Source organism: Sapajus apella, unplaced genomic scaffold, assembly GCF_009761245.1.
Source record: "Sapajus apella isolate SASKATOON/1434 unplaced genomic scaffold, GSC_monkey_1.0 scaffold56, whole genome shotgun sequence".
NCBI classification, from domain to species: Eukaryota; Metazoa; Chordata; class Mammalia; order Primates; family Cebidae; genus Sapajus; species Sapajus apella.
The window spans coordinates 14,691,350-14,716,477 of NW_022436996.1; the positions used below are offsets into that span (position 1 = coordinate 14,691,350).

General features: G+C 39.9%; 1 protein-coding gene and 1 pseudogene across 1 annotated transcript; one reads left to right on the forward strand and one right to left on the reverse strand.

Moving 5' to 3' along the window:
* Positions 1–1,539: 1,539 nt before the first annotated feature.
* LOC116527956 (olfactory receptor 9A2) lies at positions 1,540–8,043 on the forward strand. The gene has a single exon (XM_032245186.1). The coding sequence runs from the start codon at positions 5,418–5,420 to the stop codon at positions 6,360–6,362; it is 945 nt and encodes a 314-aa protein (XP_032101077.1). The 5' UTR covers positions 1,540–5,417; the 3' UTR covers positions 6,363–8,043.
* Positions 8,044–12,602: 4,559 nt separating this feature from the next.
* LOC116528036 lies at positions 12,603–24,578 on the reverse strand (annotated as a pseudogene).
* Between the last annotated feature and the right edge of the window lie 550 nt (positions 24,579–25,128).

The following is a 25,128-nucleotide window of genomic DNA, read 5'->3' on the forward strand; positions in this document are numbered from 1 at the left end:
TTTGTTTGTCTTTTGTTCATTGATCTACATGATATTATGCCAAAACCACGCTGTCTTGATTACTGTGGCTTCATAGTAAGTCTTGAAATTAGGTATTGTGAGCTCTCCAGCTCTGTTCTTCTTTTTCAAAATTGTTTTTACTATTTATGTCCTTCACATTTGCAGATAAGTTTTAGGGCTAGCTTTTTGATGTTAACAGATGTTTGGGATTTTTATTGAAATTACATTGAACCTATAATCTAATTTGGAGAGAGTAGACATTTTAGCAAAATTGAATATTCTGATTCATGATAATAGAACATTTCACCATCTGTTTAGGTCTTCTTTAATTTCTCTCAGGAATTTTTTATAGTTTTAAGTGTATAGGTCTTACATATAGCTTGTTAAATGTATTCCTTAGTTTTCTTCATGTTTTGAATGTTATTATAAATTGTATTATTTATTTACATTTCCAATGTTTATTGCTAGTGTATAACAATACCATAGATTTATTTGTATATTGACCTTTTATCCTGTGACCTTGATAATCACACTTATTAGTTCCTCTGGACTTCTTAGGATTTGCAACATATAGAGATTATGTTATTTGCAAATAAAAAATTATTTTTTTATTTCCTAATGGTATGCTTTTTATTTCATTTTCTTGCTTTATTGAATTGGCTAAAACTTCCACCACAATGTTTAGTAGAAATGGTTACTGAAGATAGCATTTCCTTGTTCCCAATCTTAGAAGAAAAGTGTTAAGCCTTTCACCATTAGCTTTGTTAGTGCCAGGCTTTTTGTTGTTGTTGTTGTTGTTGTTTGTTTTTTGTTTTTTAATAGATTCTGTTTACCAGTTTGAGGAAGAGCTTTTCTTGCCAGTTTTTAAGAAATGAATGTTGATGTTTTTTGTCAGATGTCTTTTCTGCCCCCATCCAAATTATCACATGATTTTTCTCTTTGATTTTGTTAATATAGTGAATTACTTTGATTAATCTCCTAATGTTAAACCAACTTGGCATTTTTGAGATAAAAATCACCATCTTGTTCTAGTTTACTATACTCCTTACATATTGCTAATTTTTAAAGGAATTTTACATCTTTGTTCCTCAGAGATACTGGTGTATAGATTTATTTTCCTGTGATGTTGTTAGTACCAAGATAATTCTGGCCTTATAAAATAAACTGGAAAGTGTTCACTTCTCCTCAATATTCTAGATGATATTTTGTAGGACTAGTATTTTTTCTTTCTTTTTTTTTTTTTTTTTTTTTGAGACGGAGTTTCACTCATGTTACCCAGGCTGGAGTGCAATGGCGCGATCTTGGCTCACCGCAACCTCCGCCTCCTGGGTTCAGGCAATTCTCCTGCCTCAGTCTCCTGAGTAGCTGGGATTACAGGCACGCATCACCATGCCCAGTTAATTTTTTGTATTTTTAGTAGAGACGGGGTTTCACCATGTTGACCAGGATGGTCTCGATCTCTTGACCTCGTGATCCACCCGCCTTGGCCTCCCAAAGTGCTGGGATTACAGGCTTGAGCCACCGCGCCCGGCCTCTTTCTTAAATATTTGATAGAATATACCAGTAAAGCCATCTGGTTTTCTGTGTGGGAAAGTTTTTAATTGTGAATTTAATTTATTTAACATATTTGGGAATATTCAGTTGTTACATTTGTTTTTGAGTCAGTTTTGGTCATTTTTATCTTTCAAAAATGTTTCCATTTCATCAGGGTTGTTAATTGATTTCCCTTTTAAGGTGTCTTATTTTTATTCTCTTCAACTTAAAATTAAAATTTTAATTATGCCTTCCACTTATAACAGACCAAGAAAACAAGATCCCTTGTATTATAGAGTCTTAGTAATTGTGTGAATCAATACAAAATGTTTGGAGTGTAATTTTGTGCCAATAAAAGGTGATAGCTTCAGTACACCTGCATTGGACCCAGCCATTCTAACTCTGGGAATTTTTTTCAGAAGTATAATTGTTTATGTACTTACAAAGATCTAAGAATATTTATAGCATCATTTTTTTTCATAATTAAAAATGGAAACAATAATGAAAACTAATTAATAGAGAGCTATCTAGTAAAGAATGAGACATCTGCATAATGGAATCCTATGTGAAAAAAGAGAGGTAGAGTAATATGTGCTGATATGGAAAGTTATATTTTATATGTTGTTAAATGAGGAAGAGAGGTTGCAAACAGATTTTCACAGCCTTTGCAAAAAAGGATATGGAGATATATGCTTGGAAAATTTCTCTAAAATTGTATGGCAAGTAGTTGGGTTGGGTCAATTTAAGGAATTGGAAGAAAGATTATTCCCAACTTATACCCTTAGGCACCAGTTGAAATTCTCAGACTTAACAGGTATACTTAAAAATACTAAAAATGAAAACCACAATGCAGACAAATGTTTTATAATTCCTACTTTTTCTGTCTTACTCCAGCACTAGACAGATTTCCAATTTACATTTTGTCAGTTCCTTCAGGTTGCAAACATAACTGCGTACATAAGCTGTCCTTATGCTCTCTCTACTTTACAGTGGTCCAGCTGGTAATCAGGGACATGCCATGGGGAAAAAAAAATGGCTGGAAGAATCTTGCTCAAATGCATGCAGATGCACATACGTTCAGAGGAGTGAAAACCTGAGGCAATAGCACAGAATAGAGTTCAATTTAGGGGTGGAACCTCTTACAGTATTCTGTAGGGTCTACAGGACTAAGAGCAGGAGCCTTTCCAAAGTGAATGAAGGAGTCATCAGGCTTTTTAGAGGATTTTGGTGAAGTTAAGGTTTTGATCAAGACCAATATACAGACATTTTTGGGATATTGGTGCATGTTTTAGCGGCCAATTGTGGTGCCTCCTATTGTGGGAAGGAGATTGATTTGGGCTCCAAACAACTGGAAAAACTTGAGAAAAGTCTAAGGACAGAGGGGGTTAACTGTTTAGACTCAGAGACACCCGGAAACATAGACTTGAGGCTTTGCAGGAAGGCAATCCTGGTATTAAGAAGTCCCTGATTGGTAAGATTTCAGGTTTTCCCACCAAACAAAACCTTTCAAAAGTCCTAAAACTTAATTGGTCAAAAATGGGAACAACTTAGAATTTGTTCTGCTCCCACTAGACTGATTGCCTGGGGACTCCCTGAAAGTGGGCTAATTAAGAAGAGGTACCTCGGTGACTAAGTACCTTTGGGAAGAAGGGAAGAGGGAGGGGAGCAGAGAGAGAGAGGACCTCCAATTTTGAACAACACTTATTTCTAGGCTTTTTCTAAGCTCTTCTGTGAGGACAGTTTCCTTCTTCACCATGAGTAGAGACGGCAGCAACTTGCCTTGGCCCCTGTGCATGGCTCAGCACCAGCAAGACAGGAGGTAGCTTCAGTGGAGCCCTAGAGAAAATTAGAAGGGGCAGCGAAGCCCCTCCATAGAGGTGAGTGTCTCCCTAAGGGGTCTCCTCTGTGAAGGAGAGGGTGAGAGCAGTTTAGGGTGGGACGTTCTAGGTCTACCTGTCTTCTAGATCTTGAAGTGTGGGCTGGGGGAGCAGCAGAGTGTACAGGCTAATCTCCAAATCCTACCTGCATAGCAGAGAGCACTTCCAGCTCCTCTCAGACCCAATGCTGGACATAGACACAGCTCCCTGATAGTCGGGGTCCTTCTCGCTCATGGTTCCTCATCTTGTGCTGGTTATGCAGAGGTTGTGGAAAAGCAGACCACTGAGCTTTCCTATCAATCCTGCCCCTGAAGCTTTGTTAACCATTAGTGAAACAGTGAAAGAGACGGGGAGGGGGTTACCTAAGGAAGGTAAGGGAGGGAAGGAAAATGGTAATGTGAAGGAGGAAGGAAAACCAACTGGAGTAGGATTGAGGGAATGTGGCCCAACCTGCCCTGGCCAGAACAGGATTATTTAATCATACATATACATCCTATACATAAATATATGACATATATATCTTATATATTTAAATATTTCATAAATAAAACATATGATATATATTTTATATATCTTTTGTTAGTAAGATAAGATAAATAATATAATAAATAATATAAGGTATGGTAGTTAGCTGTGTAGGTGATGAAATCTGACAGACCTGGGTTCAATCTTGACTCAGACAGCTGTTAGTTGGGTTCCCTTGTGATGAATTAATATATAACTTAATACATAATATATATCTATGATATATATTATGTAATATCTAGCTATATAAAAGTTATATATGATATATAACTACTTAATTTATGTATGTAAATTTTATGTGCCAGCCTCAGAATACAACAGTGAAGATATGTCCTAGCCCTTATGAAGTTTATATTCTAATGTCATAGATAAATACTAAATACACTTAAACTTCCTCTTCCTCTTCCTTGCTTAATTTTTTTTCCCTGTGGCGTGATTAATAAACTAGACTATTACATATTTTTCTTATGTGTCTTGTGTGTGGTCTAGCCCCCACCTCTTCCTTGAATATAAGCTCCACAGGACATGGAATTTTCTTTGTTCTGTTCATGACTACATTTGTTTATTGTTAAATGAAGGAATTAAGTAAATAATTAGACATAATACCAGGTAACAACAACTGTTATGAAAAAAATGGAAGTCCAATAATGAATGTATCTTTCTGTTTTGGGCAGAGTGATTGGAAAGAGTCTTTGGAAGGGTGACATTTGAATAATGGGATGAAGCGACAGGCTGAGAGCCAGGCATCCTTAACAGCTGGCAGTCCCAGATCTATTCCTTATCTGTGCCAGGTGCCGTCTTTCCTTCCTCCCTCAACTTTGGAAGGAAAATGGAATTAGGGAAGAATGGATTTGCTCTGGGAAATTATCCCAAGCTCCAGGGTTCTCATTAAGAGATCTTGCTGCTCTGTAAAATGGAGATTTTAAAATTTGGAACAGCAGGGATTTTAAAATTTTTCTGCAGGCCCTAAGGTGGATTCATGCACTACCATTACAGATGAGAGCTGGGGTTTAAAGTTCCATCCTTTGAACATCATATAAATCTGTGCCAGATGCCTTTATGTCATCTGGCACAGGTAACCTAAGAGAAATTAGGGCAGCTCCAAGACCAGAGGGACCTGATTGACTCAGCTTCAAAACTGGCCTATTTAAAAGGTCTTAGCCTCTGCCTGCTGACAGAAGCTGCATCTAGTGGGGAAAAAGACCAGGAAGGTATTTCACCACCAATAGAAGATGTCTTCACCCACTCCAGGGGGCTGGTTACACTGGGAAGTGAGAGCCTCACATGTAGACTTGGGGTGACAACATGTCCCTCAAGCTATGTGCTGAGCACAGTAGCAGGAACATGTCACCTGGTTCTCAGGTTGGAAATAGTTTCTTATCCTAATCTTTCTTTCTTCTCTCTAGAGAGCAGGACCATGTAGAGCAATGCCACCTCTCTTTTAATCCTTGGGCTTCAAAAGAAGCAGAAATTAAGGACTAAATGATGGATAACCACTCTAGTGCCACTGAATTCCACCTTCTAGGCTTCTCTGGGTCCCAAGAATTACACCAGATTCTTTTTGCTATATTCTTTTTCTTCTACTTGGTGACATTAATGGGAAACACAGTCATCATCGTGATTGTCTGTGTGGATAAACGTCTGCAGTCTCCCATGTATTTCTTCCTTGGCCACCTCTCTGCCCTAGAGATCCTGATCACAACCATAATTGTCCCCATGATGCTTTGGGGATTGCTGCTCCCTGGGATGCAGACAGTGTCTTTGTCTGCATGTATTGCTCAACTTTTCCTGTACCTCGCTGTGGGGACCACGGAGTTTGCATTACTTGGAGTGATGGCCGTGGACCGTTATGTGGCTGTGTGTAACCCTTTGAGGTACAACATCATTATGAACAGCAGTACCTGTATTTGGGTGGTAATTGTGTCATGGGTGTTTGGATTTCTTTCTGAAATCTGGCCGGTCTATGCCACATTTCAGTTTACCTTCTGCAAATCGAATTCCTTAGACCATTTTTACTGTGACCGAGGACAATTGCTCAAGCTGTCCTGTGACAACACTCTTTTCACAGAGTTTATCCTCTTCTTAATGGCTGTTTTCGTTCTCTTTGGTTCTTTGATCCCTACAATTGTCTCCTACACCTACATCATCTCCACCATCCTCAAGATCCCATCAGCCTCTGGCCGGAGGAAAGCCTTCTCCACCTGTGCCTCCCACTTCACCTGTGTTGTGATCGGCTACGGCAGCTGCTTGTTTCTCTATGTGAAACCCAAGCAAACGCAGGGAACCGAGTACAATAAGATAGTTTCCCTGTTGGTTTCTGTGTTAACCCCCTTCCTAAACCCTTTCATCTTTACTCTCTGGAATGACAAAGTCAAAGAGGTCCTCCAAGATGGAGCAAAACGCTGCTGTCAACTCCTCAAAGATTAGCTGTTCTCGAAGTCAGTGTTAGGTGGTACAAGCCTCACTGTCAATTATTAAGTCACCTAGAGAACTCTAACTCCTCTCTTCTCTTATCATCATTACAAAAGTCAAAGAGTGTGTACACACTATGGAAGTAGATTAGGCTCGTAAAAATTAAATCCATTCTCTGCCCGGGAGAATCTCATAGCCTTAATTCCTGCCTATTTCCACTGTTGAACATATTCTTGTGATTTGGGAGAGACTAGTGAAAGGAAATGCATATGTATTTTTAAGAGTTCTATTAGTCCAATAAATTTTCTTATAGTCTACCTCTGAAAATGTATTTTCTGGGGAAGGGAGGAATTGAGGAGGGAGGTGGACTGAGAGAGGTATCCTAATCAGAGTACAAAGGTAGAGATGCTCACTTTGGTCCTTCATCAACTGTTGCTAAGTCCTTTCCTCTATTTTTGTGCAACTTTTTGACAAGATGACCATATATATTTTAGATATCCTAAGGCTCTTTTTCTCTGCCCCACTGACACTGCAAAGTAAGTGTAACATGTTTATGTTTTGTCACAGAATTAGTCTAGAATGGTGACATGAGGATGGGAATGCTTCTCATTCAGCAAATCTTTGTGGTGTAAAAAGATAAAAATATTTGAGGATAAAAATGGGGGAAAAGTTATTTTTGTTAAGCTTCAGCAGATTTCTTTCACTGCCTATCTTTGTGATGGGCATAGGGACGGGGCAAATAAGAACTAAATGACTAATTCTAGAGAGCATCCAGTATTTTATAGCTGTTTAAAACAACTATGTCTGTTCAGGCTGTATCCAGATATAGACTTCAAACTTTATAATTTCTTTTGATTCTTCGTCTCTCAAATCCAACAGTCTTAATACCATCATGTGTATTTTCTCTGTGGGCAGAATTAAAAAAAAAAATAAGAGGCTATCTTTTTGACTCCCAGATTTCTAGCAATTCCAAGGATTGGCTGTTTGGTAATCTAACTGTTAGAATTTCACATAATATTGGAAGAAGGGCTTATAAGGAAGAAATTTACCTAAACAACAACAATCAGCAGATCCTGCCAGCCCTAAAGTAAGTGAGAACATTGAGCTGTTCAGCAGTAGGATGATGAGGTTACTGAGAATTTTAAAGAGGACTGTGTGAGGATGCCTTGTTGTCTTGTCTTGTGAGGAGCAACAACCATCATGTATGGATTGGGTAGATTGCATTGTATTAAAGCACCAGACATGGTGGGGAATGGGCTTTAAATTCAGCCAGTCCATGCTCTGCAAGCCAACCAATGGGCCCTGGTGGGACTGCATTGGCTGGAGGAAGGGGAGACTTTTGCTTAAACAAAGGTGCCCATAGTTTCCAAGCCCAGTTAATGAGGATCTGTTCTAACCAGAAAGATTACCATTTTTCTAATTCATTAACCCAGAGATGTATCCTTTAACAGATGAGAAAATAGAGGCTCAGAGAATTTAAATAACTTGCCAGAGTTTACTTAGCCATTCACTACATCACATCCATCGAATTGGAAAAACATAAAACTCTGAGAATACTAAGTATTGATCTGAATGCTGGAGAATAGATTTTTTAAAAATCAACTTCTGGTGGAAACATAAGATATAAGATTCTGTTATAAAGACACTTGCACACGTATGTTCACTGCAGCACTGTTTACAATAGCAAAAACTTGGAACCAACCCAAATGCCCATCAATGATAGATTGGACAGGGAAAATGTGGTACATATACACCATGGAATACTATGCAGTCGTAAAAAACGATGAGTTCATGTCCTTTGCAGGGACATGGATGAACCTGGAAACCATCATTCTCAGCAAACTGACACAAGAACAGAAAATCAAAACCGCACGTTCTCACTCATAGGCGGGTGTTGAACAATGAGAACACATGGACAGAGGGAGCAGAGCATCATACACTGGGGTCTGTGGAGGAGAGTGGGGGGGGACAGTGGGGAGTAGGGAGTTGAGGCAAGATAACATGGGGAGTAATGCCAAATATAGGTGATGGGGATGGAGGCAGCAAACCACATTGCCATGTGTGTACCTATGCAACAATCCTGCATGTTATTCACATGTACCCTAGAACCTAAAGAGCAATAAAAAATATATATTAAAAAAAGCTACACTAGAAAAAAAAAGATGTAAGAGCTAAATAATCAGATAGATTTCTATAATTAAGTTCTAGTATAGTCATAATTAAATAGTGGTAGTCCATTTTGTGTTGCTATAACAGAATATAAATAATACTAGCCTGGATTATTTATAATGAAAATAAACTTATTTGGCTTATGATTCTGGACACTGAGAATTTATTTGGCTTATGATTCAAGAGCGTAACACAGGCATCTGGCAAGGGTCTTCATGCTGTGTCATTGTATAGTGTAAGGTAGAAGGGCAAGAGAGGGTGAGAATGAGAGAGCAAGAGAGGGCCAAACGCACTTTTATAACAGATCCACCCTCGGAATAACAAACCCACTCCTGTGAAAACAGCACTGATTCATTCATGAGGGGATATCCCTTATGACTTAATCACCTCTTAAAGGTCTTACCTCTCAACAATGTTACAATGGCAATTAAACTTCCACATGAGTTTTGGAGGGGACATTCATATCATAGCATTCCACCCCTGGTTCCCCAAAAGTAACATCCTTCTCACATCCAAAACACATTCATCCCATCCCCATAGTTGCTAAATGTCTTAACGGATTCCAGCACCAACTCAAAAGTCCAAAGTCAAGAGTCTCATCTAAATCAGATATGGGTGAGATTCAAGGCATGATTTGTCCCAAGGAAAATTTCTCTTCATCTGTATAAGCTTGTGAACTAATGTTACATCTTTCCAAAATATAATGTAAGACAGGCATAGAATAGACTTTCCCATTCTGAAAGAAAGGAATAGGCAAGAAGAAAGAGGTGACTGGTGCCAAGGAAGTATAAAACCTAACAGGGAAACCAACATTAAGTCATAAAGCTGGAAAATAATCTCCTTTGACTCCCTGTCCCACAGCCTGGTCACCCTGGGGTTGGGGTTGAGCCCTCAAGCCTTTGCTGTGGTCAGTCCATTCAGCAGTTCTCACAGGTTAGAGTCTAGTGCCTGCAGTTCTCTCAGGCTGGCATTGCACACTAGTAGCTCTGAAGTTCTCGAGTGTCAGGGGCAGTTCTGCTCCCACAGCTTCAGTAGGTATTCCCTGGTAAAGAATTTCTGTGGTGGCTCTGTTCCTGCAGCAAGTTTCTGCCTGAGCCTGCAGGCTTCCTGTGGCGTCCTTTGAAATCTAGGTGGAGGAAGTCATGCCTTCATAGCTCTTGCATTGTACATCCCTATAGAATTAACACCAAATGGATGCCACTAAAGTCTACCAGTTGTACCTTCCTACCAGAGTGTTGGGTCAAGCCACATCTGGGGTTACTTGGACCACACCAGGAGCAGCCAAAGAACACTGTCCTGGAATGCAGGAAGCAGGAACTCCAGGTGCCTCTGGGCAGCTAGCCTATGAAGGGCATCCTGTGCCTATTCCCCAAAGCCATTCTGCCCTCCTGGATCTCTAGGCCTGTGATGGAATGAGCAGCCTCAAAGGTCTCTGAAATGTCCATTGTCTTGATGAGCCCTTCTATTTATACTAATCTCCTTAGCAAATGGTCACTTGGTCACACCCTTGGTCTGTTCTCTTAAACATACTTTTTCATTCTTCATGTGGGCAGGCTGAACATTTTCAAAATCTTTCCATTCTGCTTTTTTTTTTTTTTAAGTTATAGATTCCATCTTTAAGTTATTTCTTTTCTCTTACATTTTACTATATATGGTTAAAAGTAGCCATGCAGATCCTTCCATATTTTGCTTAGAAATTTATTCCACCAGATAGTCTCATTCATCACTCTTAAATTCTGCCTTCCATAAAGCCCATGGGCATGGACACTGATAATAGTTTTAATCTGTGTCCCTGCCCAAACCTTAGGTCGAATTGTAATCCCCAATGTTGTAGGTGGGGCCCGGTGGGAAGTGATTGAATCAAAGGGGCAAATTCCTCATGAATGATTTAGCACCATTCCCCTTGGTACTGTCCTTGCAATAGATCATGAGCTAGTTCTCATGAGACCTGGCCATTTAAAAGTGTGTAGACCCTCCTCCCTGTCTCTTGCTCCTGCTCCTGCCGTTGGAAGGTGCCTGCTTCTCTTTTGCCTTCAGCCATGATTACAAGCTTCTAGAGGCCTCCCAAAAAGCAGATGCCACTATACTTCTTGTAAAGCCTACAGAATTGAGAGCCAATTAAACCTCTTTTTTTTTGATAAATGTCCCAGCCTCAGGTATTTCTTTATAGCAATGTGAGAACAGACTAAAGCAGGCACAATTCAGTTAATTTCCTTGCCACTTCATATAAAATGATGGTCTTTATAAAATGGATGGACATTCCTCTTTCTGACTCAGCTTTCATCAAACTGGCCATGACTTTTCATATTTCTACCAATATTCTGATCACAACCACATAAGTAATCTCTTAAAAACTTCAGATTTTTCTACATTTCTTCTTTTCTTCTGAGTTCTTATTAAAATTTCCTTTAATGTTCAATTCATGGCAGTCTAGGATTTTTCTAGCCTGCTCTTCCAAATTCTTCCAACTTCTGCTCATTACCCAGCTAAAAGCCACTTCCACATTTTCAGTTGTTATAGCAAAAGCCCCACTCTTGGTGCACATTTTCTATCTTAGTCTGTTTTTGGTTGTTAGAATAGCACAGGCTAAGTAATTTGTAAAGAAAAGAAGTTTATTTGGCTCATGATTTTGGAGGCTGAGAAGTGCAAAGTCATGGTGCTGGCATTGGCAAGGGCCTTTATGCTGTGTCATTCCATGGTGGAAGGCAGAAATGCAAGAGGGAGAGAGAGCAAGAGAGGTTGAACTCTCTTGCCCTGTCATGAATTTATTCACTCTCATGAAAATGAAACCATTCTTCCAATAGTGACATTAATTCATTCCTGAGAGCATAACCGTCATAACCTAATTAGCTCTTAAAAGTTTCACCTCTCAACACTGTTATAGTGGCAGTCAAATTTCTTTCTTTTATTTTTTTGAGACAGAGCTTTGCTCTTGTTGCTCAGACTGGAGTGCAATGGTGTCATCTCAGTTCACCACAACCTCCACCTCCTAGGCTCAAGTGATTCTCCTACCTCAGCCTCCCGAGTGGCTGGGATTACAGGCATGCGCCTCCATGCCTGGCTAATTTTGTATTTTTAATAGAGACGGGGTTTCTCCATGTTGGTCAGGCTGATCTCGAATTCCGAACCTCAGGTCATCCGTCCGCCTCAGCTCTCCCAAAACTCTGGGATTACAGGCGTGAGCCACTGCACCTGGCCAGCAATCAAATTGCAACAAGAGTTTTGAAAGGGACATTCAAATCATAGCAGTAGTAAATCTAGGAAACACGTACTGTGCATATACTTTGGCCTATTTTTAAGTTCGTTAATTCTTTCTTCAGCTATATTGTATCTACCAATGAGCCTATGAAATAATTCCTCATGTCCCATATCATGGTTTTATTTATAACATTTCCATTACATTCTTTCTTATAGCTTTAAGCTCTCTACCAGAAACCCTCACTTGTTTACGTGTGTTGTCCTCCTTTTCAACAACATCATCTGACATTTTCATTACACATATTATGTTTGCATTAAGTGAATATTTTCTATGATAGTCAACCCTTCATATCCATGGATTCTTCATCTTGGATTCAATCAATTGCAGATAAAAAAATATTTGGGGAAAAATGGTTGGTTGTGTATGTACTAAACATGTACATGCTTTTCTAAAATCATGATTTCCTAAACAATATAGAATAACAACTATTTACCTTATATTAGGTATTATAAGTAATCGAAAAATGATTTAATGTATACAGGATGATGTATGTAGGTTATATGCAAATAGTATACAATTTTATATAAAGAACTCGAGCATCTGTGGATTTCTGTATCTGCAGGGTTCCTCTTTTGGAACCTTGGCTTGAAACCAAGCCCCCACAGATACTGAGGGATCACTCTGTGACATTTTATATCCTTTGTTGATTTTTTAGTTATATTTTAACTGAATGCTCTAGAGCTTAACATATATATCTTTTTTTTAGAACTAAAAAAGAACTTATTTATTGAGGGCAAGGGGATGCAAACAATACAAAAATCAAAAGCTTGTCTGGCATTTAACTTTTCTTTCTCTGCTCGTCCAGTGGGAGTTAGATATTATTTGTGTACTTGCTAAGGGTCCTGATTGCTCATGAAATCCTTATATGGGGGAAGCTGTGGAGCAGATTCCTTAAGTGACCCTTTGGGACAACTCTTATCAGGGCCGGGGGAATTGCTCGTTTCTGCCTACTTCTTTGCCTTCTGCTTCTTGTGTACTATAAAATAGTCATTGCATGCAATGGTGAGGCCCGCAATTAGGGAAAAGAAGCTCTGGAAGCCCACTTTGCCATCTCTGCACTGGTCCAGGTCCTTCATTATTTTGTCCACGGCCAGAGGGTCTTTTTGATTTTCCAAAAATCCAGGGAACTCCTTTTCCATGAGTACTCTCAGGTCCTCCTTTGTTAAGTAGCCTTTATCCCCAGCAAATTTGTGAAATGTAAACACCATGGTTTCCATGGCATGTTCCATTTGAGATGGTATTTTGGTGTGGTCTGTTGAAGCCTTGGCCGAGGCGCGGTGGATGCTGGGCTAGCTAGACACAGGGCGGCGAAGCGAGCGCAGCGGGCTGTGAGCCTTCCTTAGTACGTGCGGCGGGTGGGGAGCAACATATATATCTTATAAGATTGACTTCAGATTTATAGTAACAATGCTAGTGAGATATAAGAGCATTACTTTTAGGTAGCTCTATTCTCTTTTTCCCCCTTTTGTTCTATCATTATTGTAATACACATTTCACCTATTTAGTTACAAACTTAACAATATTTGTTATAATTGTTACTTATAATTTTAAAGGAGTTGGGAGAAGAAAAGAGAACATTTACAGATTTCTAGCATTTGTAATGTTAACCTTATTTATTTTTTCTGGTTATCTTCATTTGTTTCTCAGATTCAAGTTTTCATTTGATATCATTTCATTAGTCCAAAACAGTTCTGCTCCTACCTAACTCTTTTGTGCTATTTTTGGTAAATATATTACATTTCTTTATGTGTTTCATTCACAAATATAGTATATACTTGTTGTTTTATAGAACTTTTTAAAAACTAGTTAAAAGGAGTAAAGAGAATAAACATACATTTATACTTTCTTTTATAATTACTATATATTCTTTATAATTATTTACCATAAAAAACTTACTTTTATCAATGCTTTTAATTTCATTTATGTGGATTCTAAATACTGTCTGGTGTCACTTGCTTTCAGTCTGCAGAACTTCCTTTAGTATTTCTTGTAAGTATGGTCTGGTAGCAACACATTCTCTCATTTAGTTTATCTTAGAATTTCTGTCTTCTGCCTTAATTTTTAAAAGAGAATTTTGCTGGCTATAGGATTTGTGGTTGACCTTGTTTTTTCTTTCACCACTTGGAATATGTCATCCTGATCCCTTCTGGTCTCAATTGCTTCTGATGAGAAGTCAGCTGTTGATCTTATTGAGGTTCCATTAAATGTGGGAAGTCACTTTTCTCTTGCTGCTTTGAAGATTTTTTTCCCCTTGTTTGTCAGTGATTTTACCATTATGTGCCTATTGTAGATCTCTTTGTGTTTATTCTACTAGAAGTTTATTGACCTTTGTGGGTGAGTAGATTAATGTTTTTCATTGAATTTGAGAAGTTTTCAACCATGATATCTTCAGATATTTTTGAAGTTCTGTATCGTTCCTATTCTTCTGGTACTTCCATTACACGTATATTGGTACACTTAGTGGTATCCCATATTTCTCTGACACTTTTTCATTTTTATGCATTTCATCCTTTTCTTGGCTCTTTGGATTGCATAATTTCTATTGACCTGTCTTAAAGTTTACTAATTATTTCTTCTATCAGTTACAAGATACAGTCATGCTCCTCTGGTAAATTTTTTCACTTTACTTATTGTACTTTTAAACTCTAGAATTTCCATTTTGGCCTTTTTATAGTTTTGATATTTTTGTTGACATTCTCTACTCAGAGAAACATTGTCATCATACTCTTCTTTACTTTTTAAGTAAAATTGTTTCCTTTAATTCTCTGAACATATTTATAATGTCTGCTTTGAATTTAAATGTTACATATGCCATCTGGTCCCTCTCACGTACAGTTTCTATTGTTGGCTTTTCCTCCTGTGTATGAGTCACACTTTCCTGTTTCTTTGCATGTCTTGTAATTTTGTTGAACACTACACAGTTTAGATATTACATTGTATCACTATAGATACTGTTATCTCACTTCCAGGGGATTATTATTGTAATTTGATTGTCAAATTGTTTCGTGTCCTGGCTGGGCTATATTAGTGGAGTCTATAGTCATGCACCACATAACAATGTATCATTCAGTGATGGACTGCATATAATATGGTGGTTCTATAAGATTATAATGGAGCTGAACAACTCCTCATGACATTGTAGCAGTTGGTCACATTTCTCATGTGTTTGTGATGTTGCTGGTATAAATAAATGTGCCATGCTGCAGTTGTATAAAAGCACAGCACACTGAATTAGCAGTATAGCACAGTACCTAATGCTTGGTAATAATAATAATTTTACTAATTTATGTATTTACTATACTATGCTTTTTATCATTATTTTAGAGTGTACTCATTCTACTTACAAAAAAGGTGTTAACTCTAATATAGTCCCAGACAGATCCTTCAAGAGGTTATGCCAGAAGAAGCTATTGTTATCATAGGAAATGACAGTTCTATGCTTTTCATTGCCACTGAATACTTTCCACTGGGACAAGATGTGGAGGTGGAAGACAGTGACACTGATGATCTTGACCCGTTGTAGGCCTAGGTTCACGTGTGTGTTTGTGTCTTAGTTTTTCTTTTTAATGTTTAAAAGGAAAAAATATAAATTTAAAATAGAAAAAAGCTTATAAAATAAGGATCTAAAGAAAGAAAATATTTTTGTACAGCTGTAAAATGTGTTTGTATTTTAAGCTAAGTGTTATTATAAAACAGTCCAAAAGTTAAAAAAAAAAAAAAGTTACAGTATGCTAAGGTTTTGCCCTAGGTCAGCACATTTACCTGTCATTTCCCACTGACTCACCCAAAACAACTTCTAGTCCTGCACACTCTATTTATGGTAAGTGTACTTTCCTTAATCTTTTATATTGTATTATTACTATACCTTGTCTATGTTGAGAAGCAGAAATGTTTGCCACTGTGTCACAGTTGCCTAGAGTATTCAGGATAGTACTATGCTGTACAGGTTCATAGACTAAGAGCACTAGGCTATACCATATAGCTTAGGTGTACAGTAGGCTATACCATCTAGCTTTGTTGAAGTACACTTTATGATTTTCATACATTGACAAAATCACTGAACAATGCATTTCTCAGAATGTATCCCTGCCATTAAGTAATGCATGACTATTTTCTGGCTGTGTGTACTCTCCAGTGTTGCTCTCAGAGGGTGCAGTCTTAGGCCTATATGCAGACCCTGAAATAATAGTGATTTTAACAGGGATACTTCGACTGTCACACTGATCACACACAACTGTTAGGCTCCACTAATTGCCAGATGATGATTGTATTATTTTTTATAATGCCCTGGGTTGTAAACTGTTTCATAGGCTGATCCAAACAATTAAGTTTGGATTGCTTTGAGGTCAGATTTCTTAGCTGTCTCTTTCTTGGGCTCTCCCAGCTATTCTATCTGGCCTATAATTTATTTCTTACCTCTCAGGAATGTATCAGCCTTCTTCTTTGCCTTCCACTAAAACCTTCATTGTTTTTGAGAGTTTCTTTGGCCTTGAACTTTCCTACCCTCTGTTTCAAATAAAGTGAGTTCCTTCAGAGCCTTCTGTTTTACAGCCTGACTCTTCCCCTGAGCAAAATATTTGAGCCATAGCTCTGGAGCTGGGGGTGAGGACAGTGGTGCAGTTCTCACTAAGTGACAATTCTGCTTTAGTTTCAGGGTGGTAGGCAGGGGTAGCAGCTTTGAACTTCCTGGCTTGCCTTTTCGGGTGTACAGCTTCTGCTCTATGAATGAGGATGACTGGGATCCCAGCATCCTCAACGTGCTTCTCTCGAGCCAGTTCCCCTGCTCTGTGAGTGAGGACTGGGTACAAGCAGGAAGTCTCTGACCTCTTGTCTTTCCTCTCCTAGAAATTAGCTTCTGCAGTATGTAGTTGGAAAAGAGAGGGATGAGCAATGCTTGGCCACCTACCCCTTCTGGGAAGATGCCACAGCCCTTGACTGGGAGCTGGTAGTAAAGAGGCCCAGTGCTCTTGGCTGCATATCCCTGGAGTGGATTTTCTATCATAATGAGCTGGGAGGTGGGAGGAAGCAGTGGGTTGTGGTTCAAATATCATAGACTCTAACTCTTCTTACCAAGTTTTGATAGATCTTCTGAAACAAATGTTTTCTTTGTTTGCAGTATGCTCTTAGTACAATTTCCAGAGACTTCAAGTGCTTTTCTTAAATGCTTGTTTTCACCAATTATCCTTGTTTAACTGGCCTGGCAGTCTGCAGAGCTCATTGTCAATCATAGTTGTGTTAAAACTGCGCACCGATAGTTCCAATGTCTGGATCAGCTCTGCATTGAGTTCCATTGTTTTTTTTCTCTTGAAAATGGATTGTTTTTCAACTGTTCAACATAGGATGTACAGCCTTTAAAAAAAAAAAAAAACTATGAGACAAGGAAACAATCCATTCTCAAGAGAAAAAAACAATGGAACTCAATGCAGAGCTGATCTAGACATAGTAACTATCGGTGAGCAACTTTAAAGCAACTATGATTGATGGGGAAACTCTGCAGATAAACAAGTCTGGTCAGATAAACAAGGGTAATTGGTGAAAACAATTATTTAAGAAAAGCACTTAAAGTCTGGAAATGAGCAAACCTCTTCTCTGGTCGAGCTTGAAGCTTGAGGAGTTCAGTTAATCTGGTTGGGAAGTTGAGCTGTTTGGTTGTCTTTAGCGAACCGTATGCTACACATTCCTTTAGTCATGCCTTACTGTTGTCTTGGGCTCAGGGTTTTTAGATTGGGTTTAACACAGAAACAATAACCAGTGGAAAACTTTACATTTTTGAGATATTTTAAAACCTTCACAGTGTTATCACAGCTGTTTTTTATGCTGATCTCGTGGCCTAACCAGATAGATATTTGTATGAGGGATAATCCTTCATCTCTTGGTCATTATTTCCAGTATGCTGGGATCATGTGGTCTTGGTAAAGCAATTTGTTTGCAACTTTTTCTCCTGAATTTGTTTTTTATTGTTCTGTAGGCCATGAACCTGCACGGTTCAAAACTGTTTTGAACAGTTTTCCACAAAATCACCTGTATGTACATTTACTCTTTTTGCCTAGATTTACTGGCAATTTCTTTCATATGGTTAGCACTAAATACTATTCTTAAAGAAATGACCAGATTTTAAATTTGTTTTCTATTCTTGGCCATTACATAAAGACTTGGGCACTCTTTTCCAGAATTAAGGTAGAGGGGATAAAACTTTTTTCTTTAACTTGTATTTTCGCCTCCTATTCACTTTTTGAGACTGGGACATTAGCAACAGTGCTGAGGACAACAAAAGATTCTGATTTAATCAGAATCAACCAGGGATATAACCATTTACATGCAGACACATAATTTATCTATAGCTTTGACTATAGATAAATTGATGTTGAGATCTTCTGCCTAGTTACTTAAGCCAACTCCATTATATACTAGGCTTTTCTCTCCCTAAATATCAAAAAGATCTGCCTTCTCTTAGGTGACTTTTTAGAACTTGTCATGGAATTGGGAGCTGTTGATGCTTCTGCAACCACCCCCAACTTATTCTCTAACACCCACCCCCCAAACTACTGTGAGAGTTGTCTTCTAAAAATGCTTACAACCTCCCCTTCAGGGAATCACAGTAGGCTGAACAGAAACCACCTCATGCAAGTTTATACTCTAACCCTTCCCAAAAAAAGCCCACAGCCTGAGACAGATTGCCTGACAGGGAGATATAAAAAGCTATGCCATTGGTTTCATCAGAAGATCACCTCTATGGATGTCCTGCGGGACGTGGCTAAAACCATATCCCAGGTTAACTCTCTGCCTTTGCCTTCTCCTGCTTGCCTTCCACCTTTTTCCCAGAGAGCACCTCCACCATATGTCACTTCCACAGGAATCCCTGTCTCAGGCTCCGCTCCGAGGGAATCCAATCCAAGTCCATTGGAAGTGATTCTAAAAGCAGACAATCTGGACAATCTGGAGGTGGGTCACTTGCTGGCGATGTCAGAGAGAACCGCATCACTGGAGGTACTGACCCCAGAACAGTGAGATGATGGAGTAAATGCAATTGTTAAGATTTTCCCTGCTTTTGCACCAGTATTTGAAAGGGTCAAGGAAAATAGTAACTATAAGGACTGTGGAATTTAGTAGATGTTTGCTGAGTGCCCCAACAATGATGAGAAGAGAAAATGACAGGCTCGGCTCTACTTAAAAGTATGAGAGTCAGAGGGCATCTTTGGCAGCAATTAAAGAAATACTCCCTGTGGTCAAAGGGCTGACAAAGTGAAGACTCAGAATTGAACTTTAAAAGTAACAGAATTTCGAAGAAGATTCATTCAGTCTAACCAAGTCTCCTATAGCAAAGACCAGTCCATGATAGGGAATGAGTGGGACTCTTAGCCTTGGTGTAAAGATTTCTGGATAAATGCAGTTGAGAACTTTGAACACCCAGATTCCTCTGAACTCCCTTGGACTTCAGAAATATCTCATTCCCTTATTGGAAGATATGGCCCCCTCTCTTGCTTTAGGAATATGCAAAGAGTTCAAATAAAGTCAGTGCCTTACGAGACGATGCTTGTCTTCCTCAGAATCTGCTCCCTTCTCTTCTCGCTCTACCAGATTCATATACAAGGGTAAATATCGACATAAGCTGAGGAAGAGCTGAGGTTGCTCACAGAAAAGAGATTTTGTACCCCAGAGCTCCTGCAAGAATGGGCTAAAGTGCACTAGCAGGTACTAGGAGGTGTCCCTGTGGGTGGATCCAGAGGGCAGTGGATCCAGGGGGTGATTGAAAGATAAAGCTGGATAAGGAAGAGTTTGTTAACATGAAGCCACTCTGCCATCATGCAGGATTTAATACTCTGGTAAGGATCCTGGAAAGTGAGTCTAATATATGCTATTTGCTGACTCATGGAAGCTTGGAAAAAGTAACATCCTTCATTAAATTAAGCGGAGATGCCAAAAATGGCCTTGGAAGACAATGAAGGAAGGGATCAGAAGGCTTAGAAGAGTGGACATGCTATAATGGGTCTACTATATAAGACAGAAAAGCCTACCAGCTGATCATGTTCCCAAGGAGACCTGGAGGACACTCTGCCTAACAAGGTGATTAAAAAGAATGTGCTGTAAAAGAAAGTATTAGCTGCAGTGGATTATGTTAGGAGCTGCTGTTACAGAACTGAGTTCCCTAGTAGCAAGGGTAGCAAGGGGACATGGATAACTGGAAAAGCAAAGGCCAGGTGGCAGTGCTGAACTGTCAGATGCAAAGCGTGCAGACTTACCCTATGGGGCAGAAAGGTTGAACTGTAGACAGGAGCAGGCTGAATTGTGTGGCTTTTTGGAGATGGCTCACAGAACTTTGTGTTCTTGAGGCAGGCTGTGTGGGCAGCCAACAAGAGTTCTGCTGAATATATATAACTGAAAGAGACAAAGAATGTAGAAGAAAAAGGATAAGGACAGTCACCCCACTGGAAAGTCAGGATCTTTGCCCAGCCTCCAGATTTGAGCAAGTTCTCAGACCCAGGATCTATCAAATGAAAAGGAACCTGAGGCACCAGAGGCAGGGTCCTGTGACACCATGACAAGTATGTCTAGTAGCAGTTCCCTGAGTTTTCCCTACAACCATCTACATAAGTAATCATCACTGGAGAAGGGGGGATATTCAGATATGTCGAGGGCTGTGGGATATAGTAGTATGTGAGTTAAAACTGATTCCCAGAGATCCAAAGCACCATGAATGGGCCCCTTATTAGAGAAACCTAAAGGAGTCAGGTAATGAATGAAGTGCTGATCCAGATGTATCTCACAGTCATTCCCTCTTTTTTTTTTTTTTTTTTTTTTTTTGAGATGGAGTCTCACTGTGTCACCCAGGCTAGAGTTCAATGGTGCGATCTTGGCTCACTGCAACCTCTATTTTCTGGGTTCAAGTGATTCTCCTGCCTCAGCCTCCCAAGTAGCTGGGATTATAGGCACCTGCCACCATGCCGGGCTAATTTTTCTATTTTTAGTAGAGATGGGGTTTCACCATGTTGGCCAGGCTGGTCTCCTGACCTCAGGTGATCTGTTCACCTTGGCCTCTCAAAGTGCTGAGATTACAGGCGTGAGCGACTGTGCCTGGCCTTGTTCCTTCAATTGTTTTTTACTTCTTTTCTTCGCCATTTTCCCCCTTTTACTTTTCTCTTTTCCCCTTCACTTCCACGCCCCATTCTCCCTCTCCTTCTTCCTCTCTCTCTCTCTCCCTCTCTCTCTCACACACACACACACACACACACACACACACTCACGCACACACACAAACTCTGAATGAATACCCATTCTGCATCAGGCTTTATGCTAGGCACTGAGAACTCAGAGGTGAAATCCAGCTCATCCAACCAAGAGCTCAGTCCAGTGAGGGAGAGGGATGAGTTAGTGAACAGCACATGGTCACAAGCACCCCACGGAGGAGTATACGGGGAGTGTGGCAGCACAGAGGAGGAGCAGCCAGCTGGGCCTGGATGGGGAAATAAGCAACTCAGATATCTACTCACAAGCCTCTCCGTCTTCCCATCTCTCCGGTTTCCCACTCAAATTTATATCAACACATCGTAATTTATTTTAGCTCAAGGGAAAAATTATAAATATAATCCATATAAATAAGATACTGGCCAATTTACATCATTAGACAAGTCAATCTTTCTAATTTTTTTTTCATCTTTAACTTCTTCTAACATCTTAATTCTGCACACTGACTTCTTTCAAAGTGTTTACTTGTATATTTCATCTCATAACACCTCATGGTCTACGCATATAGCTTATGCTCTGTCTCCGTGTCTCACACACAACATTCTAGAAGCATTACTCACAATAACACCACCTTTCTTTCTTGAAAGGCCCGAAAATCACTGCAGCAACGTTTTTGATCTGGGCCTCTTCTCTCTTAGCATGGTCTGGGTCTGGAGCTTTCTGCAAAGCAGCAGATCTTGGCACACAGAGGGGAACACAGCGGCAGTTGACAGGTTTGGTCAGGCAGCTGTCCCCTGCACTGTGGCCCTGGCCTCACCCTGGGTTTCTGCTTCTGTCATGTGTGACCTGCTCTTGGAAGGACTGGGTCATCTTACTTTGAGTTTGTAGTCTTGCTTATAGATTAATGAACAGACTCCTTCACCTATCAACATTCATTTATTTATGTTTCCTTTCTTTCATACTTAGTTACATTTTGATCCCTAGGAAATTCTTTTTAGGATTTGACTGTGCATCTTTCTCGATTTCCATTGGTTCCCTGAGCAATCTATCCAGCTTGCAGTCTTTGTTCCTGTTAATGTGCCTATGAAACATACATATATGTATTAATACATACATATTCTTTCCCTTGCACCTTTTCTGATTACATATATAATATATATTTTATATATGTGTTATATATAACATATATGCATTTTATATCATATATGTTATATGCTATAGAAGTATATATGGATCCTGTATATACATCATAGGAAAAGGTGCAAGGGACAGAACACATAAATGTATTCTTGCACCTTTTCCTCCCTAGTCTACCTTCTGTTTGTCATTCAGCAGATCCAGGTTCAATTCCTGACACGGACATGACTAACCATGTGAATTTGGATGATGATTTATTGTCCAAATTCAAAGAAAAAAGAAATCCAAAGATCAAAGAAAAGTGCAGATGATCTCAGATGGCTCTTCTACCTCTGAAGCTTATGGCCCAATGTGTACCTGTTCCCTTAAATATTGCATTTTTTATGTTTTTCAACTCCTAAGAAGTGATCCCTCTCATACTCACAGGGGTGGATACCTGACTTAAGCCCACACAACTCCGAACGGGTAGAGCTGAGACTCGAGCCTACGTCTGGCTGTAAATCCCATGTTTTTCCACTAATTGTTTTCCAATGATGAGATGAAATTCAGGGGAAAGAATCTGGGCCTCTGGGAAAGCTACTCTAAAGCTACTCTTCTGCACTTATAGCCTCTCCAGAGTAGTTTTCTGCTCAAATTTTAAAGTGTTCTGGGAGGCTTCAGAAAAGTCGCTCATCTGTGAGAAAGAAATTAAATAACCTGGCAGAAGCTGGTTACCTTCTGGAAACTCCTGAGGGAGGAGTTCCTGCTTATAAGATTGCTTTCTGAATGTTCTCATGGTTGGCTTCACATCAGTTGGATCTTCCATGAAATGTCTGTTTAACATGACTAGAAATGCATACCAAGAGATTAACCTCAAGGGAGGCCAAGTCCCAGCTGAAAGCGGGTGTGAGACACAGGGGACCCACCATTTTCTGCCTGGTAATATTTTTCTTTTAAATCTGAAATAAAACATCCCCCCCAGGGGATCCACCCTACTTTTGCTCCCCCCGTCTAATTAGAAAGATTGACTTGTCTAATGATGTAAATTGGCCAGTATCTTATTTATATGGATTATATTTATAATTTTTTTCCCTTGAGCTAAAATAAATGTATGATGTGTTGATATAAATTTGAGTGGGAAACTGGAGAGACGGGGAAGATGGAGAGACTTGTGTGAAGGTATCAAGGTAACGGAAGACCGTGCGGTGTGTGGAGGGACAGAGACAGATGGAAGGAGACTTGGGGACTGAATAAGGACTGGAAAATAGAGAGAATGATTCAGCTTAGAGCAGAACCAAAGACGACTTGAGGCGGTGAAAGGAAGGTTCACAAAGGCAGGGCTGGGGAACAAGGAACAGAGAGAGCGGGGTCGGGGGGCCGGTGGAGTTAAGGACTACCATTACTGACAACATACCTCCAGCCCTCATGAAGAAGACATTGCATACATTATTGCTTTTTAAAAAAAATTTGGCCAGGCATGGTGGCTCATGCCTAATCCCAGCACTTTGAAATGCTGAGGCGGCCGGATCACGAGGTCAGGAGATCAAGACCATCTGACTAACACGGTGAAACCGTGTCTCTACTAAAAAGACAAAAAATTAGCTGGGTGTGGTGGCATACGCCTGTAATCCCAGCTACTTTTGGACGCTGAGGCAGAAGAATCACTTGAACACGGGAGGAGGAGGTTGCAGTGAGCTGAGATCGCGTCACTGCACTCCAGCCTGGGCGACAAGAGCAAGACTCCATCTCAAAAAAAAAAAATTGTATTAAACTTAGGAGGCAATTTTATTAAATGCACAGATTGCATAGTAGTCAGATTTTAGGGTATCCATCACCCAAGTAATGTTTATTTGCCCATTCAGTAATTTCCCATTATCTACCCTTCTTTTGCTCCCCTCTCTTCTGAGTTTTCATTGTCTGTTATTCCACACTCATGTCCTGTGAGCACATTATTTAGCTCCCAATTATAAATGAGAACGTGCCGTATTTGTCTCTTTCTGTCTCAGTTGTTTCACTTCAGATAATGACCTCCAGTTTCATCCATTGCATACATTATTTCTAATACAATAATAACCTTGCTAAGAAAAGGTTATTATCTCCATCTTACAGGTGAGGAGTGTGAGGGCTGCAGAGGTTAAGAAACACCTCGACAGTGACAGAAGTTGTATTTCAACTTGGTTCTGGCTGATGCCAAAGAACTACCTCAAGGTTTCCCAGCCATTGTTGTGAGATGCTCACAAATCACCACCCACGCGTTGACTAAATAATATTGACTACGTTCAAGCGTATGCAGCTGATGCTTTTGCAAAGAAAATGCCCACCCATTGAAAAGTATTGCAGATTCTGCAGTTTTGTGTTGCATGAATTTTCTCAACCAAGTGATAAAAAGGATCCATTTAATAACTTTTAGCATCAAGTGGGGGAATTCTCACCGTTTGTTCAGGGAGTTCTGTAGCTGAAGGAGTTTGGTAGCCACTGTGCGCTGAGTTTCCCAAGCCAGCCATGGCCTGCACCCTGTGCAATCTCCAGGCAAATCACATGCACAAAGTACACAGTCCAAGGACCTCACCCGTTCGCAAAAAGGCACCGTGCACTGCCTGCAGATGTGTGAGTATGAGGCGCTAAGAGGAACACACTGCAGAACAAATGAGGTGAAGGAGAGCAGATGAGCTGAGCCTGGGCTATTAAACTGGAAGCCGCTGCTAATTACAGCGACCAGAGGTAATATGAAACGATTTTTGCTTGAGACAGTTTCTGCTATCATTGTACTTTTCTCATTTTCAAGTTAATTACTGTTTATTAACAATTTGTTGTTACCGCCTACCTTCCAAAGAAAGAATCAGAACCCAGAGAGACCACGATGCCGAGTATCAGAAGCGTGTGCAGTCTCAGAGGTGTGGGTTCAGCCCCACCTGATGGCAGCTCTAGGTAGTGCAGCAGCGGTGGTAACGGGGCCTCGGGCCTCCCCGACTGCAAAGCCTGTTCCCGGTAGGATGAAGGGAGAGAGGCGAAGAGCCTGTGCTTATTGCCGAAGTGAGGAGGGGAGTAAAAAAC

What these genes read in the sequence shown, in the direction of transcription:
- LOC116527956 (XM_032245186.1), top strand. Translation starts at nt 5,418, where the DNA reads ATGATGGATAACCACTCTAGTGCCACTGAATTCCACCTTCTAGGCTTC.